The sequence below is a fragment of the Trachymyrmex cornetzi genome, unplaced genomic scaffold, assembly GCF_001594075.2.
Source record: "Trachymyrmex cornetzi isolate Tcor2-1 unplaced genomic scaffold, Tcor1.1 scaffold446, whole genome shotgun sequence".
NCBI lineage: Eukaryota > Metazoa > Arthropoda > Insecta > Hymenoptera > Formicidae > Trachymyrmex > Trachymyrmex cornetzi.
In genome coordinates, this window is record NW_017299245.1 from 46,813 (window position 1) to 63,049 (window position 16,237).

General features: G+C 36.7%; 1 protein-coding gene across 1 annotated transcript in view; it reads left to right on the forward strand.

Moving 5' to 3' along the window:
• The first annotated feature begins 651 nt into the window (after positions 1–651).
• The window catches only part of jbug (filamin-type immunoglobulin domains fbug), a 53,008-nt gene continuing 37,422 nt past the window's right edge, over positions 652–16,237 (forward strand). Inside the window, exons 1-11 of the mRNA XM_018513027.1 lie at positions 652–677; positions 3,754–4,133; positions 9,536–9,660; positions 10,043–10,173; positions 11,470–11,683; positions 11,764–11,881; positions 12,471–12,658; positions 12,859–13,018; positions 13,589–13,720; positions 13,793–13,998; positions 14,716–16,216. Coding sequence (XP_018368529.1) covers positions 667–677; positions 3,754–4,133; positions 9,536–9,660; positions 10,043–10,173; positions 11,470–11,683; positions 11,764–11,881; positions 12,471–12,658; positions 12,859–13,018; positions 13,589–13,720; positions 13,793–13,998; positions 14,716–16,216 — 3,166 coding nt within the window. The 5' untranslated portion in view covers positions 652–666. The remainder of the gene's footprint in view (positions 678–3,753; positions 4,134–9,535; positions 9,661–10,042; positions 10,174–11,469; positions 11,684–11,763; positions 11,882–12,470; positions 12,659–12,858; positions 13,019–13,588; positions 13,721–13,792; positions 13,999–14,715; positions 16,217–16,237) is intronic.

Genomic DNA, 16,237 nt, shown 5'->3' on the forward strand with positions numbered 1-16,237 from the left:
GATCGTTTAGATCGATTGATCTACGTTAATTTTTCAGCATTCTCTTGAGCGACATGAATGACGGACGGGATACGTGCGTGCGTGAATGTGTGGTGAATAAAATTTAAGATCGCGGTGAAAGTCGCCGGTGTATCGTTTAGTGAATTTGATTCACGAGTGTCGTTCACGTGCGGATGCGCGAGAGCGATCCTGTTTGATTTCGCCTGACACGTTCTGATAAACCTCGAGATTTTTCCCACTTCGCGCGATATCATACAAATGTGCTTGTACTTAAAAAAATAACAGTAATTCTTTTAAATTCTCTCGGTGTTCTCTATTACGTCTCAATTACGCTTCCCTTTTCAATCATGGTTATCGAGTCACGCGATCTTGGGTCGAACAATTTGCCGTACTTCGCCGGTTATTACGTAATACATGCAAAAACATCAAGGGAAGTTAATTAACACTCAGACTCTTAGTGGCTTATTTGCGCCGTCAATTGCCCTGTGAAATCGGAAAGAGCCGACGTTAATCGCTCGCACGTTGAGGTCTTGCGCTGCTCACCGTAGATTTTTACGCACTTACGCAAGCGTCACCGGTCAGACGAGCCTTTGAGATAACAATGATGTCATACGACGATGAAATAGCTCGCCGCTGGTGCACGGATTACGCATAAACAGATATCACATGCGCAGCACGTATGTACATACAAATTACGTACACAGAAATTTTTATGTTCGCAATGAAGATTATTAAAACAATTCTACGTTTTCAATAGCAAAATTCTCACGACGTTTTAACCTTCGAATGCTATCAATATTGAGTGATACAATATTGCTGATATGTAAATTTTACGTACAAGGAAATAGGCTATTTTTAATACATTCAATATTTTGAATAAAAAAATTATTTATTATTTAGACTTTCGTAAACGCGCGTAGTAAACTCAGTTCTTTGAGGGACGTCCTGATGATGTCCTTAGGACATAGATATCCTTTGGACATTTTTAGGACGTCCCTTGGAAAATTGTATTGTGGAAATAACTTAATTATTAACTTAAAAGGAAAGAAAGAATAAACAATTCAATTTTATTTTGAAATATATTGTTCAATGTCTTTTTATATAATGTAAACTTAAAATATGTAGAAGACAAATTAATACTGATATACATGAAAGAATGATTTTGCTGAATTATCTAAAATTTTGTTAGATGTGAAAATAATTTTGTTGAACTATCAAAATAATTATGTAAGACACTTAAACTGGTCGTTAGAATAGACTTTTTGCAGTATTATTATCAAGTTTGAGCAGTATTATTATCAAGTTTGAACTTACATAATTATTTTGATCCAATAAAATTATTTTCAGATCTCTATCTAGCTAAATTTTTAGATACTTTAGAAAAAACTATTCTTTCCGTGTGACAAAATTTTTAGAAACTTGTCTCCGCTTGTCCTAGTTTTCAGCGTGGCAGATTGGACCTTCTAATGACCATTGAAGGCACAGCCTAGCGCTCAATGACCTCGCTCACTTATACGTACAATTTACGATAGCATTCTAAGATTGACGCAGCTGACTGTTGAGACACCGTCCGATTCAAACAATTCCGGAAACGTGGATTAGCCTCAGAAACGAAATCCGGTTTCCCGATAGCATCTAGACGTGAATCATGTTACGAATCTTGCATGCAGTAAAAGTAAACTGCTGCAAATTTTAATGTTAATAAAAACTGTTTACTATTATTTGATTCACGAACATCGAAGCGCCGAGTAAGCGCCGTTCCGTCGTAATTAACAGGTTTCTCGATAATGCCTTGGCGCTTCACCAATTTTTTTCAGCATCTCCAGTGCAAGTGGGCCATCACACAACTCCGAAATACAATGCTAAAAGTTTTTTTGATCATTTACTTTATCCAGCGCTCGGACACCTCGCGTGCCGATCCGTCGCAATTGGTAGATTCTGTTTCAACGCTTTCTTACGCCGTTTCTCCGCAGACCTAACATAGTGATAGCAACTATAAAGATGACAATTATCAAGTTTTATATACAGAATTATACAGGACAGGAAAGTCACTATTATAGTTTTTGAAGTCATTCAGTATTTTGAGACAAAGACTAGAATAAAATAAAGAATTATAACAATATAAATTAATCAAGCTTTCACTATTAAAAACAATATTACAATTATTATTAACTGTGTACTAGCTCTTAGTTGCCTATTGTTTTTGTAATATTGTTTTGAATTATAACAAATCTTACTCAGGAAAAGTTGTAAAATTTAAAAAATAGATCATCTTCATAGATCATCTTTTAATGATTAATACATATAGTTGAACAAATTATATATTTTACACAGTTACAATAATTATAAAATACTTTATTCAATATATATACATTGATTTTACATATAAATTTGTGTAGCTGTTATCTTTATAGCTGCTGCCATTATGTCTTTTTCTGAGTGTGTTTGACTTGCGATTTCAGTGACTTGTCACCGAATTATGCTCATTTCTGCCAGTGTAGATTAAGTCTAATCTGCTTACTTTTTATGTTATTTCTTCTAAGAATGAAAAAAAAAGATAAAGGATAAATTAAACCGAGATTAAAGTTAATCTACATTGGTAGAACTGAACGACGACGAATGAAATTAAAAAGGAGAGAAAACCGCAGAGCGGGTCCAAGAACAGACACGCGGAAATAGATTATAGCGCAGACAGGTACTTATCTATTATATATTCTCGACGAACGCCGGTTCGCAGGTGTACGCAAACACCAGCACTTTCACCGCGCGAAATTCTCCTCTGGATCTTCCTCACCGCGCCGCACAATGCACGATCGTTGCCGGTTTTTTCATCGCGAGTTACATCGAGTTTCTCGTAGTGGGACGACCTTAAAGGTCGCATTCGCAGGCCGCGAAGCTTCTTGCGAAACACACTTGGGCATTTTGCACGAGCAATTAAACATTTCGTAATTTTTTGCTCGTTACTTCAGTACGTATCACGATTTGTTCGCGCGACGCGCGCTTAATCGAAACGATTAATTACAATTTGTAGCGATAAAAACGCGAGGTATATTCGCAAACATTTTACGCAATCATAAATGCATTTTCTCTCTGCACAACTTTATTTTGTTTCAATTGGAGATTAAAGCATTAAGATATTTAATGTTAAAGAATTTCAAAATTGCAGATGAAGAATTTGCCGGCAAGATTGAGCCAATTTGCGTATAAATAGATATTATTTAATGAATGCAAAAGTATTCATACAAAGATGTCTTTAAAAAAATATTATTCTTAGAAAATAGACATTAATTAGCAATTTATTAACAAAGAATAAAATAAATAGTATTTTTTTTAAATTATTTTACCTAAAGATGTAGTAATTAAAATATATTATCTTAATAAAATAAGCAAAAATGAAGAATTACTATTATTTGAGGGGGGGTACAAAAAGTATTCGCGACAGTCGAAATTTAGCTTTTAAGATCATGAACACGGTTATTTTCGCGAAATTCTTTTGCTCATATTAGGACAGAAGTATTCAGTGTTAACTCATTACTAATTAATGATTATTTTACAAATAAAGCTTTTTTCAATAAAAATCATCTTTGTACGAGTACTTTTGGCGTTCGCTGTAAATAATTGTAAGAACGTCTCCACAAATAACTTTCTTGAACGGTCTGATTAAGTCTTTAATCGAAGAGGAAAGCGAAGCAAGACGTACAATTATCAAATTTTACCCGATCTACAATATATATAAAATCGGTCATGTGACAGGAATCCGAGAATGCAGTCGACCGAGCAGCTGCGGCCAGAGCAGCTGGTGGGCCTGGTGGCCCGTTCGGCCGAGGGTACGGCTGCCAAGGGGATGCCGATCAAGGGCCACGAGGACCTCTGGGTGGAGATCCAAGCCAACACCTTTCGGAACTGGGTGAACGAGCATCTGAAACACGCCGGCGACGTGGGCGGCGGCCCCGTGCTGGACCTCGCCGAGGACTTCCGAGACGGCACGCGTCTCTGTGCTCTAGTCGAGGTGCTAACGAAACGTCGCCTGCCGCGATGGAATCCGCGACCAGCGAATCAGCATCACCACCTGGAGAACGTGTCCACGGCGTTGCAGGCCATCGAGGCTGACGGTGTAAAACTCGTCAATATCGGTAAGCAAGTCACATGCAATTGATTCCTGTCGGAAGTAGAGTCATTGGAATACAAAGTGAATGCGATTGTGTCGACAAAGTTGAATAATTTTATCATCAACGACAGAATTTTAAACATTGAGTGTGTAAAAGTAGGGAACGCTTTCAACGAGCTGCGATGAAAGTAAGATTAGCGAATATAAATACATCGAGTGTATAAATTTTTAATAAGTTTTAAATAATAATTATATATAAATATGTTATACGTGGAAAGAACAATTTTGCTGAAATGCCTAAAAGTGACTAGATATAGATCTGAAAATAATTTTATTGGACCATCAAGCCATTAAAATAATTGCATAGAAATCTCAGGAATGATGAACAATGCTGTGAACAGTTTTAACATTCTAGCAATCAGTTTGCTCGTCCTATATAATTATTTTGATGGTTCAATAAAATTATTTTCAAATCTGTATCTGGTTAAGGTATTAGATGCTTCTGTAAAAGCGTTTTTCCATGTATAATCAAATTTATTGCATGTTATAATTTACATTGAACCTTAATTAAACCGACAGCTGGATCGATAAAGAATATCCAATTCTTTTGACAAAAAACAAATAAGTGTTAATGAGAGTTTTTTGCGCGATTGTTAGTGCGAAAATAAAAATCGTTTATTGTCGAAAAATATAGTATAAATTAGTTACGCATAAACGTTTCGGCCTGCTTCCGGGCTATCATCAGTATGTCTGAACGTATATAAAATTTTCACTTCTTCATGGCAAGACGGCAACTCAATCTTCTTATTCAATTGGCAATGGTTGACAATTCCAGTGGCAACGAATAACAGATAAAAAATCTGTGTAGATATCGAAAACGTTACCAATTATTTTTTTATAAAGAAAAATTAATCCACTCACCCATATATAGCCATGAAAGACATAAACATCAAAAATCAATCAAAATCGAAAAACAAAATTCTTTTGCCTTCTGACATTCTGTCGTATTTCGTCACGGTGCAGCGGGGTTCGCGACATATTCAAGATCGTGAAGAAATTGCTTCCGTTGCGCCGTTCGAACCTTCATATTTTTACGGATCGTAATATAGGCAAAATACCGTGTTTTGTATAGATTGACGAGAATTGCAAGGGTACAGCGAGGCCGTCTGTTCGTCCACGGTCGCGCGAAACCGTCAAGGCGTTGCACGCGCTCAACGTCCAATTACGCTCCATAATTGGAACGACGTTATGACTTGCGTCTACAATATATATCCTGAAATATCCAGTTTGCTGTAATTCGCACTGAAACGCGTAGGAATCGATTTAAGGCTTCCGTCGTTCGGATTATTTTATTACTTCTTAATTATTTCATATATGGACATAAATGCTCACGAAAAAGAATTATGACGGTCATACATACGTTGGGTGATTTCCATTTGGTGACACATTTGTTCGACATGTTGTTTTATCTTTGTTACTCATTGAATGTCAAGAAAGATAGAATGATGTTTGTGTCACTACATGAAAAGCCTAAGTCGCTCGTTTACTCGACGATTATTTATCTTGCGGAAGAGAGAAAAAAACTTAGATAAAACTGATTGCATTTTTTATTGATAAAGCAGGTTTCAGGAAAGAAAAAGAGAGATATATATATATCTTTTTGTATTAAATCATATTAGTCAGAAATGATATCTCACGCAACACTGATATTTCAATGACTGTTCTTTGATCTAAATATAAATGATAGAATTATGCGCCTCATGCTTTTCGTTTTTTTTTTCCGATTTATTTGATCTTTGTTCAATATTAATACGTAATATTAATACACTGTATTTTGCAATTTGTTCGCAAACGGAAAGTATATTTTTTTATCATATTAATCAAGACTATCAAGAGTAACATGTTTACGATGACATTTAACAACGATACACAAAAAGAACAATTTTACCGAAGTATCTAAAGATGTAACTCGATACAGATCTGAAATAATTTTGTTGGACCATCAAGATAATTATGTAAAAAATTCAAGCATCATCAGTAATGTTGCAAAACTTTATTCTATAGCAATTAGTTTGAATCTACATAATTATTTTTACAGTTCAAAAATATTTTCTGCGTCCAACTAAATTTGTCCAATTCCCAGGTAATTTTGATGATTCAACTAAATTATTTTTAGATCAATATCTATAATAAGCTACATTTTCACATTTCAGCAAAATTGTTCTTTCAGTATATGAATAATACTTGTGTGCTCTTCTCCTTCTTCCCGTCTTTATATAGCCTCTATATTATCTGTTTAATTTTTTTATAATCTCGATATACTGCAACTTATTCGCCAACAGGAGATGTATAATAAGCCACGTGGGTGAAACCCCCGCTTCCCCCATTAATTCTCTCTCTCTCTCTCTCTCTCTCTCTCTCTCTCTCTCTCTCTCTCTCTCCTCGTGGCGTGCTGAGGTGCGGGAAAAAGGCGCACGCGTGAAACGCGTTATTAATAATAATATGCAATCAAAGTACTAGGGAGCCGCGACGCATTCCACAGGTAATGAGCAATCGCTGGAAATGCGCGTCTTCCTCCTCTCGCGGGAGAGGAAAGAAATACCTAGGTATATTTATCATACCTTGATCCATACGCGCTGTTCACGTACGATTTTTTTTTCTTCGTGCATAACACTTTCGAAAAAATAGCTTAAAATATCGTTCGCTCCTGATTGCGCACGTACGAACAAATTACCGTGGAGCGATTCGCATTGAACGTAATCTCGCCGCGATATCCTCGCAGTTTCATTCGACTTCCCTGAATTCTTCTTTCTGAAATTTTTTATTCTCGCGATTAATCTCGTTTTCTCGGTTCTCTTTCTTGGACTGCCCGTACTAATCTAAGTACGCTTTGGAATGTAAAATAATCCCAACCAGAATATTAAGTTATTATAACATCGAAGTCGTTCTAAAATGATAAAATCATTTTTCAATCAGTCAAGATTCAAAATGATGGAAAGAACGAATTTGCTGAAATATCTAAAAATTTAACTAGATAGGTACAGATCTGAAAATAATTTTGTTGGACTATCAAAATAATCCCCTACAGCACAAAAGTTGCAGCAACAATGCTGCAATAATATTGCATGTTGCAGCAATATTGTTGCAAATTCTGTATGGGTTTATGTGGGGAAACTCAAGCATGAGCGATGCTGCAAAAAATTTGAACCTTCCAGCAATCAATTTGATCGGTTTCTATATAATTATCTTGATAGCCGAACAAAATTATTTTTAGATTTGTATCTAGCTAAATTTTAAAATACTTTAGCAAAATCGTTCTTTCTGCAAAATGCGTGATTTGTTCTGTTGGGATTTAATAGATACCTGACGATCGAAGTCATTACGGCTCAATTGCGTTTTTATTTTTGACAGTCAAATTACGCGACTTCCACCGTCGAGAGATTGCGAAAACGCAAGGATGATTTTCCTACTCGGAAGTATCGGCAGCGATCCGGGCCATTACCTGCCACACGCCACAGCGAGTAATGCGTTTTCCTCGGTCCACAGTGTAACAATAAAAAAAGCGCGCAGTGCCGGTATGCCTATGAGTCAGCACACGACGATGGGAAACGTAATCGTTTCGAATATGCGGGTCATCGTTGAGCAAGCTGTCTGTCTTTCAGCGACGCCCGGAGGTCTGCATTTCTGCAGCGGTGCTTTTAATCTCGCGCATGACGCCGCGAAACACGACACCGTCACGTCGCAACCGAAGACGCTTCGTCGTTAATCCTCGATGATTCTCCGCAGACGGGATCTACTTTATTTATCCAAAAAATTTTTAATACCGACGAAGATGTGCCCGCGATTTTTCATTAAATTTTAATCTTTCGCCAGCCAAGTTGGACTTCAAAAGCACAGTCGATATTTTGATTGTGAATTCTGATAAATTTAAATTTGTAAAAAATATAAAGTAAAATACAATTCGACTTTTGTGATAGTAAAAACTTGAATTGTTACAGCTTTTAGGAGTATGCAGAATTTTCTTTCTATTATAAGGAATATTGTAAAAATCTGTACTGAAGTGTAAAGACTCAGATTGTTGACGATCAAAATTCGACATGGCAGACAGAGAGACGTATAGTATGTTCATTCCAATAATATTGCAGCAAAATTGCAACGTTTCTATAATATTGCAGTAACGTTACAAATGTTGCAGCAATGTTGCTTTTATACTATGAATTAATATTCCTTCGAAGATTCGCGCCGAAATTCGGAAACTTGCACGTTGCCGCGATCTGTAGCGTATTGTTTTCAGATGTTGCACCGGTTTCTGATTTCGCGTCACACCTTGCAAATCGTAGCTTTCGAGGTCGTTGCCTTTCCTGCGTCGCGTCGCCGGTGCCTACGAGGCCGCGAAAAACCACAGCATCGTCATCGTCGTCGTTATCATGTGCATTACACGGCAACTGTTATCGTATGATTCAGTTCGCGATGGTACAAGAAATAGTTGATATATCGTCTCGTGAGACCGAGATAAGAGCATGTTTATCTCGTAGCTAGAAAGATGAACATCGAATCGAAATGACACACAACGAATGCGAGCATCTGATTATTTATTCTATCGTGTATATACCTAGAAAAATGTTCTTATTAAATAAAAAGGACCAACAAGAATGACTTTGATGAGATCAAATAGAATTTTCGATTTCATAACTAAAAATTCTGTTTGATTTCATTAAAATGCTATTTTTTCCTTGTTGGACTTTGGTTGATGAAAATGAACTTGAATTTTCTATATAATTATTTTGGTGGTCTGACAAAATTATATATATATATATTTTTTTTTTAGATTTGTATATACCTATTTAAATTTAGACACTTCAGTAAAATCATTTTTTCCGTAGAATCACAAAAAAATTAAGAATTTCTAATTTTACAGGTCTATGAAGTTAAAAATCCCTAAGGAAATTTTCTTAAGAATTCATGGAACCAAAAAATCCATGAAAAATCTTTTTTTGAGATTATTTGTTAAAACACGTGTAGGTAAGACGTGTGTGGAACATGTTTAATATGAACATCAATCAACGTAAATTATAATTGCAGAGAGAGAGAGAGAGAGAGAGAGAGAAAGAGAAAATTAAATCCTCAAACTTATTCACCAAAGTCACCGTAAATCTTTCTTCTGCAATTACGACGAATGATACCGCGTGAACATGCACGCGTGCCTTCTCCTTTTTTCTGATCGTTCCTCCCTTTCTCTCTTATGTGGTTCCCCAAATTAAATCGCTTCTCCATGCCTGCTGGCCAGACCGTTCTTTCCAGATAGAGGCGAAGAAATTCAGGCCGACAATAAATCAAATTGATTTTCTACCACTTGACGGTTTTACCGCTCCGGTATTGTGCACATAGCGTAAATCCCGCTAAAGCTGCTTTCCCTTGGGCTTCCAGGTAACGTGGACATCGTGAACGGCAACCTGAAGTTGATCCTGGGCCTGATATGGTCGCTGATCGTGCGGTATCAAATCGGCAAGTCCAAGTTTCCACCGAGAAAACTCATGCTCGCATGGCTCAAGGTCAGTATGCGATATAATTGCGACCGAGTGCGACCTCGACTCGCATCGCGCGGCCGTAAACCAAATGCAGAAGCTATATTACTTTACCTCGAGCTCGATCCTTTCCGACGGGTCTACATATATCACGTTACGCGAGAACGTGTTTCCGTTACGAAAGAATTCACAGACGCTGTTTGCATACGCTCACATATTTGCATGTGACATTAATATATTATACATATATATTATACATACGTATGCACGCGCATTGTGATTTATACGCGCGCAATTGACCCTTGGAAACCTCGCGTATCGCGGTCGTCGTATTTAATTGCTTGCTAATAACCGTGAATGGATAATCTTTAAACGGCAGCGTAATTTCTAAGAGCGACTCTGTTTTCAGGCTGTCTTGCCGGAATGCAGAGTCAATAATTTCACGACCGACTGGAACTCCGGCGTGTATCTGAGCGCACTTTTGGATTATTGCAAGCCCGGCCTGTTCTCTCATTGGCGCCAGCTCGATCCGAACGACAGGTAAAATAAATAAATGGCTTAAAGGTGAACTGAAATGTAAGCTTTTTTATTGCATCTAGAGTTTTTTAATGTATGATTTTAATGTGAGATTTTTAACTTAATTATTATATTAGCGCTTTGATATCTTATTTACCATTATTCTGTTTTGACACTGAGAAAAAAAATGATTGCATAATTTAACTATAATTTGTTGTCATTTTGTGGGACAACTACATATTTATGTATAATTATTTTAACCATGCAAATATAATCGTGTTATTAATAACAGTTACACAGATTAAAAATTTATAGTTTTTTAAAACATATTTTTTAATTATTATTGACATAAATAAATAAGTAAATTTAAAGAAATAATTATATTCACTATAATTGCAATTGCATTTACTGAATAAAAATGTTTATTTTATTTCTCTTTTAACTTGATATTTTGCTATATTAATATTTGAAATTATTATAATTTATAGTGTAACTTTTCATATTTAAGAAAATATATATACGGGTATTATTATTAACATTATAGCAGCAATAACCATAAAATGGGAGCTCCATATTTACTTTATCGAGCAATTATATATAGTAACAAATACCAAACACTTTTCTCTCAATGTGTACTTGAAATTATAAGAGTTCCTAATTTAAAATAAATAAAATAAAATCGTCACTGATGTTCAATTACAAAAAAAAACCAAACTGTGTACACAGTTAAGAGTTAATCCTTCATTGCTCGCGATTCAAAATATTCCAATCTTATAAATTTGCTAAATGCTATTTATACACGTTGTTATATTCAGCACAAATTGTTTCACAATTAAAAAGTGTTCACATTTATATTTATCTAAATAATGTATAGAAAATGTTATCAATCTATATTTAATTGTAAATCATCAAAAAGAACAATGAAAATTAAGATATAACTTTGACTGTCAGAAACACCCCACATGAGTAATTACATTAAAAAGAACTATACGAGTAATGTAGAGTTAAGAAGTTATTTAATACCGAAGACTAAAACCGTGGAGAATTAAATAAATTCTTAGAATATTTAATGCTAAATTTTTATTAGAAAAGAAAATTGAAATTATTGTACATAGTTAAATTATCGTGATTAAAGGAATATACGATCACTTTACGATACTTAACTTATTTATATCAAAATAATATCGCAATTGTTTCTTTAATTTAATAAATTAATAACTTATGAGTGTGAAATTATGTTTGTCATAAAAGTATAATGTCATGGTACTGCCAATTTTTTATATTGTGTACTATTATTTTAATATTAATTTACTTTTGCAGTGTTTACAATTGTCGCAAGGCCATGGAGATATCGAAGCGTGAGTTCGACATCCCCATGGTGTTAGAGCCGGACTACCTGGCGTCACCTTACCTGGACGAACTCTCAGGGATGACCTACTTATCGTATTTTATGAAGGAAGGCTCGCCAGGCTTTCACGCAACGCTACGATGGGTCAATTCGCAATTATCACACACCTCAATACGGAACTTCACGGTGGGTGGAGATGAGGCGTCCCGGTAACAGTACCTCGGTATAATACCTCACAGTGATATTCAATTATACTTCTTTCACAGACGGATTGGAACGACGGTCGTGTACTGTGCGGAATCGTTAGAAATCTGGGCGGCCCGGCGCCACCCTTTGAAAAACTCGACACCGACCCTTCCGCGTGGGAACATAATTTGCAAATGGGTAAAATCCTCAGCAATTTCCAATATTTTACTCATAACAATCATATAAATGTTTTTTAAATTTATTGCATGCTTTCATGAAGAAATGGTATGTTCTGATATAAACTTTACATTATTTGTACATCAGAAAATATCGGTAATATATTACATCTTAATATGTAAATTGTGTCTAAATGTACACAATTGACAGTTAAGATGTTATCTAGTGCTAAAAACTAAAGATATTTTTTTAAATTAAATACATTTTAAGAATATTTAATGTCAAATTTTTATTAGGAGAAAAAACTGAAATTGTTCTAATATTTGTGATTAAAAGAATATATAATTATTTTAGAATAGCTTGTGTATATCAAAATGATACCATACTGCATTGTTTCTTTAATTTAATAAATGAATAATTTGTGAAGGTAGAACTGTGATTGCTGTAAAAATATAAGAAATACGTTAAATATAAATTATGATAATATAAATTGTCCGGTACACCTTTTATATTTACATGTACTATTTATATGTATTACGCTAATAAATTCTTAATAAAAAATTCTCAGTAAATTCTTTGATAAACTAACTAATCAAACATTCTCTGTAAGGTATTGACGGCGGCAAGAAGTTGGGCGTAGAGCCGATCTTGAAAGCGAAGGACATGGCTGATCAGAATGTAGAGCATTTAGGCGTGATGGCATACGCAGCGTACTTTCAGTGGGTGAAGCCTCGCCCTCAAGCGAGTCAACAGATTGCCGTACACGTCGACAGTACATCCGCCCGAGTGCAACAACCGGTTGGTTAAGTCATTGTTTGTTAATTACACCTTCGCGCCGAAACTAGTCAGCATTGACGAATTTTCACCGCTGTAGTTCCTTCCACAGTCCTTATCCAAGAAATCCCTGCTTGTTTATCCAACAAAATACTCTCAGAATTTTATATCTCGAAGCTTCAGTTACTTCGACGATAAACAAATTGTATGCAATTTGGTCGCAGGCACATTTCAAGCTGGAGATGCTCACCAAAGATGTAAACGTGCGGGAAGTGCGCGGCGAAATCATAAGTCCCAGCGGACGCGTGGAGTGCAGGCTTACGTGGAACGGAGTTCACGGCAAAGGCACTTTCGTACCTACAGAAGTGGGCATGCACAAGGTCTGTTAAAGGGACAGCGTAATTATAAAATATTGTAATTTAAAAAAAAAAGAAGAATTCTTACTTAATTATAGGATTTTCACAGATATTTGATTTTAATATCCTCGAATTTTTCCATCTTCATGCTTTAAAGGAAGCTTAAGAGATTGCAAACAAAATGCAAAAATTAAATGATTAAAAATAAGAAAAAATGAAGAAAAGCTCTAAAAGATTCTTGAAAATGTAAAAAAGTAAAAAGTAGAAACGAGAGCTAATGAGAGTGTAGGTGTAATAATTGGAGCGTTAATTAAGTTGAGTAAAAATGGTCTTCATATATATGCATAATACTTAGTTATAAACATAAATTAATAATAACTACTGTAAATAAAGACCATTTTTACCCAAGTTAACGCTCCAATTACACTCTCATTAACTCTTCTTTTTATGTTATTTTATTTTTTTAAATAGTTAGTTTTTACTTAAATAATTTTCTTTTAAATATATGTGGGAAATATTAAATACCCCATCTTCTGTATTTTTAAATTTATACAATATATTTTATGACCGTATATTTGAGAAACTCAATTAATATTAGGGTGTAACGGCCTATTACGGTTGGAATGTCCCTATTACTTTAGGGTGTTGCCGCCACTAACAAAAATCAAATCTCCGGGCATGGATCCTTGCGCTATAGGATCTATCGTCGAGGTTCTAGTCAACAGTTACGGTATGTACTTCTGGCAATACGAAAGGATTCACTTTCGGTGAACAGAGTCAGAATATTGGAATTCTGTATCAGGAACTAGTCATGACGGTATCGATGTGACCGCGTGGTCTCCGACCGGAAGATCACTACCGTGCCCCGTTAAGGAAAAGGATGGTGTGCACACGGCGACCTTTCAACCCGACGAGACGGGAGAATGGAGTATCGCAATAACGCACAAGGGAAATCACATACAAGGCGGTCCTTTTACTTGCTTCGTGTTCGATCCTAATGGAATCAAGGTAAAATGACGTATTAACATTATTTGTAAATAGAGATGAGTTTTTTATCCTCTACATCCTCCATTTTATACGTCTGGCACGCAGTTTATATAATCAACTCGTAATTAATAATTTATAGGCAAAACCAGTTTTATCATGTTGATATTATTTACGAATATACTTTTATATTTAGTTATACTTTCTAATATTTTGCGATTACAATTCGTGTAAAGTAAAATTAACCATGCGTAAAAATTTCACATAAAAATTTTCTAATTTTATGTGAAAATTCTCTTCAATATGTTTTAAATGTATCAAATAAATATCTATACATATATTATGTATATATATATATATATAATCATAATTTATATTTTTTCTTTGAAACACATTGTAATTAATTTCTATACTTACTGCAATCAACAGAATAATTTGGAAATAATTTAATAAGCGTGTACACGAAAATAACGATTTCGTTGAAATAAAATGTATAAATATCTAAAAATTGAATCAGGCATAGATCTAAAAATAATTTTGCTAAGTTATCAAAATAATTATATAGAACATTTAAGTATAATAATATTGCAAAAATTTTTAATATTTTCATAACTAATTTTAATATCCTATACATAATTATTTTGAGAGCCTAGTAAAATTATTTTCAGATGTGTCTGGTCAAATTTTTGAATACTTCAGTAAAACTGTTCTCTTTCCGTGTACAAAATTATCTAATCACAGCTCTTGGACACGGACGGCGCCATGCCCGGACAACCTTTTTCATTTATCATCGACGCCCGGGGGACGGGCGGACTCGGCGACGTCATTATCGACATCGTCCACGACAAGCAATCGGTACCCTACAGAATAGAAGATTTCGGTCATATGCAGTATCGAGTGTCCTTCGTGCCTAATAACGACGGCAAGTATCGAGTGTACGTCTACTTTAATGGCTCGGACGTGCGTGGTTCACCGTTTTCCATACGCGTGGGAACGCAGAAGGGCTCCCGCAGGTCGAAGGAGTCCACGTCCAGCCTGGAGCGGTCCAAGGTATCGTCTTTAGAGCGACGAATGAACGGAATGAATGTGTCCGCGACGGAACAGAGCAGTCCAACCCAGAAGATGTATACCTCGACCGTGTACAAGTCCATCAGTCCGACGCAACGCGGTTACTCGCCCATCCATCAGACCAGTCCGACGTACAAAATGTCCAACAACTATGTCACCGAGAACTCCGCGACCTATCACAGTACCAACTCGCTGAACCGCACTCGCTCGCCGAATCATATCAATCACAGCCCCGTGCAGAGGAACATGAACAGCCCGTCGCTGCTTAAGGAGACGAAGGAAATTTACAGCAGCAACACGTACAACCATCGCTCGAGATCGCCGAATCTGCAGAGTCCCAGCTTCATCAAAGAATCTAAGGATATTTATTCATCCAATACGCTCAACAGATCGCGATCGCCAAATTTGAGCCCAACCACTCACATCATTAAAGAATCTAGGGACATCTACAATTCGGGATCCCTGAAGAGATCACGCTCGCCGACCCGTAGTCCAATGACATATAGCACCACGCAGAGTCCTGTAAACCGTAGCTTCAGCCCACGAACCGGCGACAAAGACGCGTCCTTTAACAGGCGAGGATCAACGGACAACGGTATCATCGATACCAGCAGCAACGTGCGGGTATCCTCGATGGTGGGTGGTACTTCAAGGCGCGATTCCTGGGATGCGATTGCCAAGACGAAGTCGCTGCTGTCATACGGCAGTCTCGAATCCCTCGCGAATCTGACGAACAACTCGCCAACCGCGGAAAACCGCGGTAGCAGTCCGAACGACAATTTCCTGAACAACAACTACAAGAATGCGCAAAACTACTCCGCTAAGAACGTATCGTCGCACTCTGCGACGACGAGCTACTCGGCTGTGCAGAAATCGTCCAGTCCCGATTACGGTGTGGGTCCAAGGTATGACAGTCCAACGACCGCTCGCACGCATGGCATTCTGAAGAATAAGAACAACAATTACTACGGCAAGATCGCGGATACAACGGATGGTACCACGACTCATGACAGGTACCTGAACAACGGCGGTGCTGTCTACGTGTCCGCGTCATCTGGCAAGAGTGGCACGATCGTGGCGACCGGAAGCGCACTGGAAACGTTGCCGGTACACCGGCCGACCACTTTCAGCGTCACCGGCGTGGATCCCAATAAGGTGTCCGTCACCGTTACCGGTAAATCCCGTTGCGACTTTC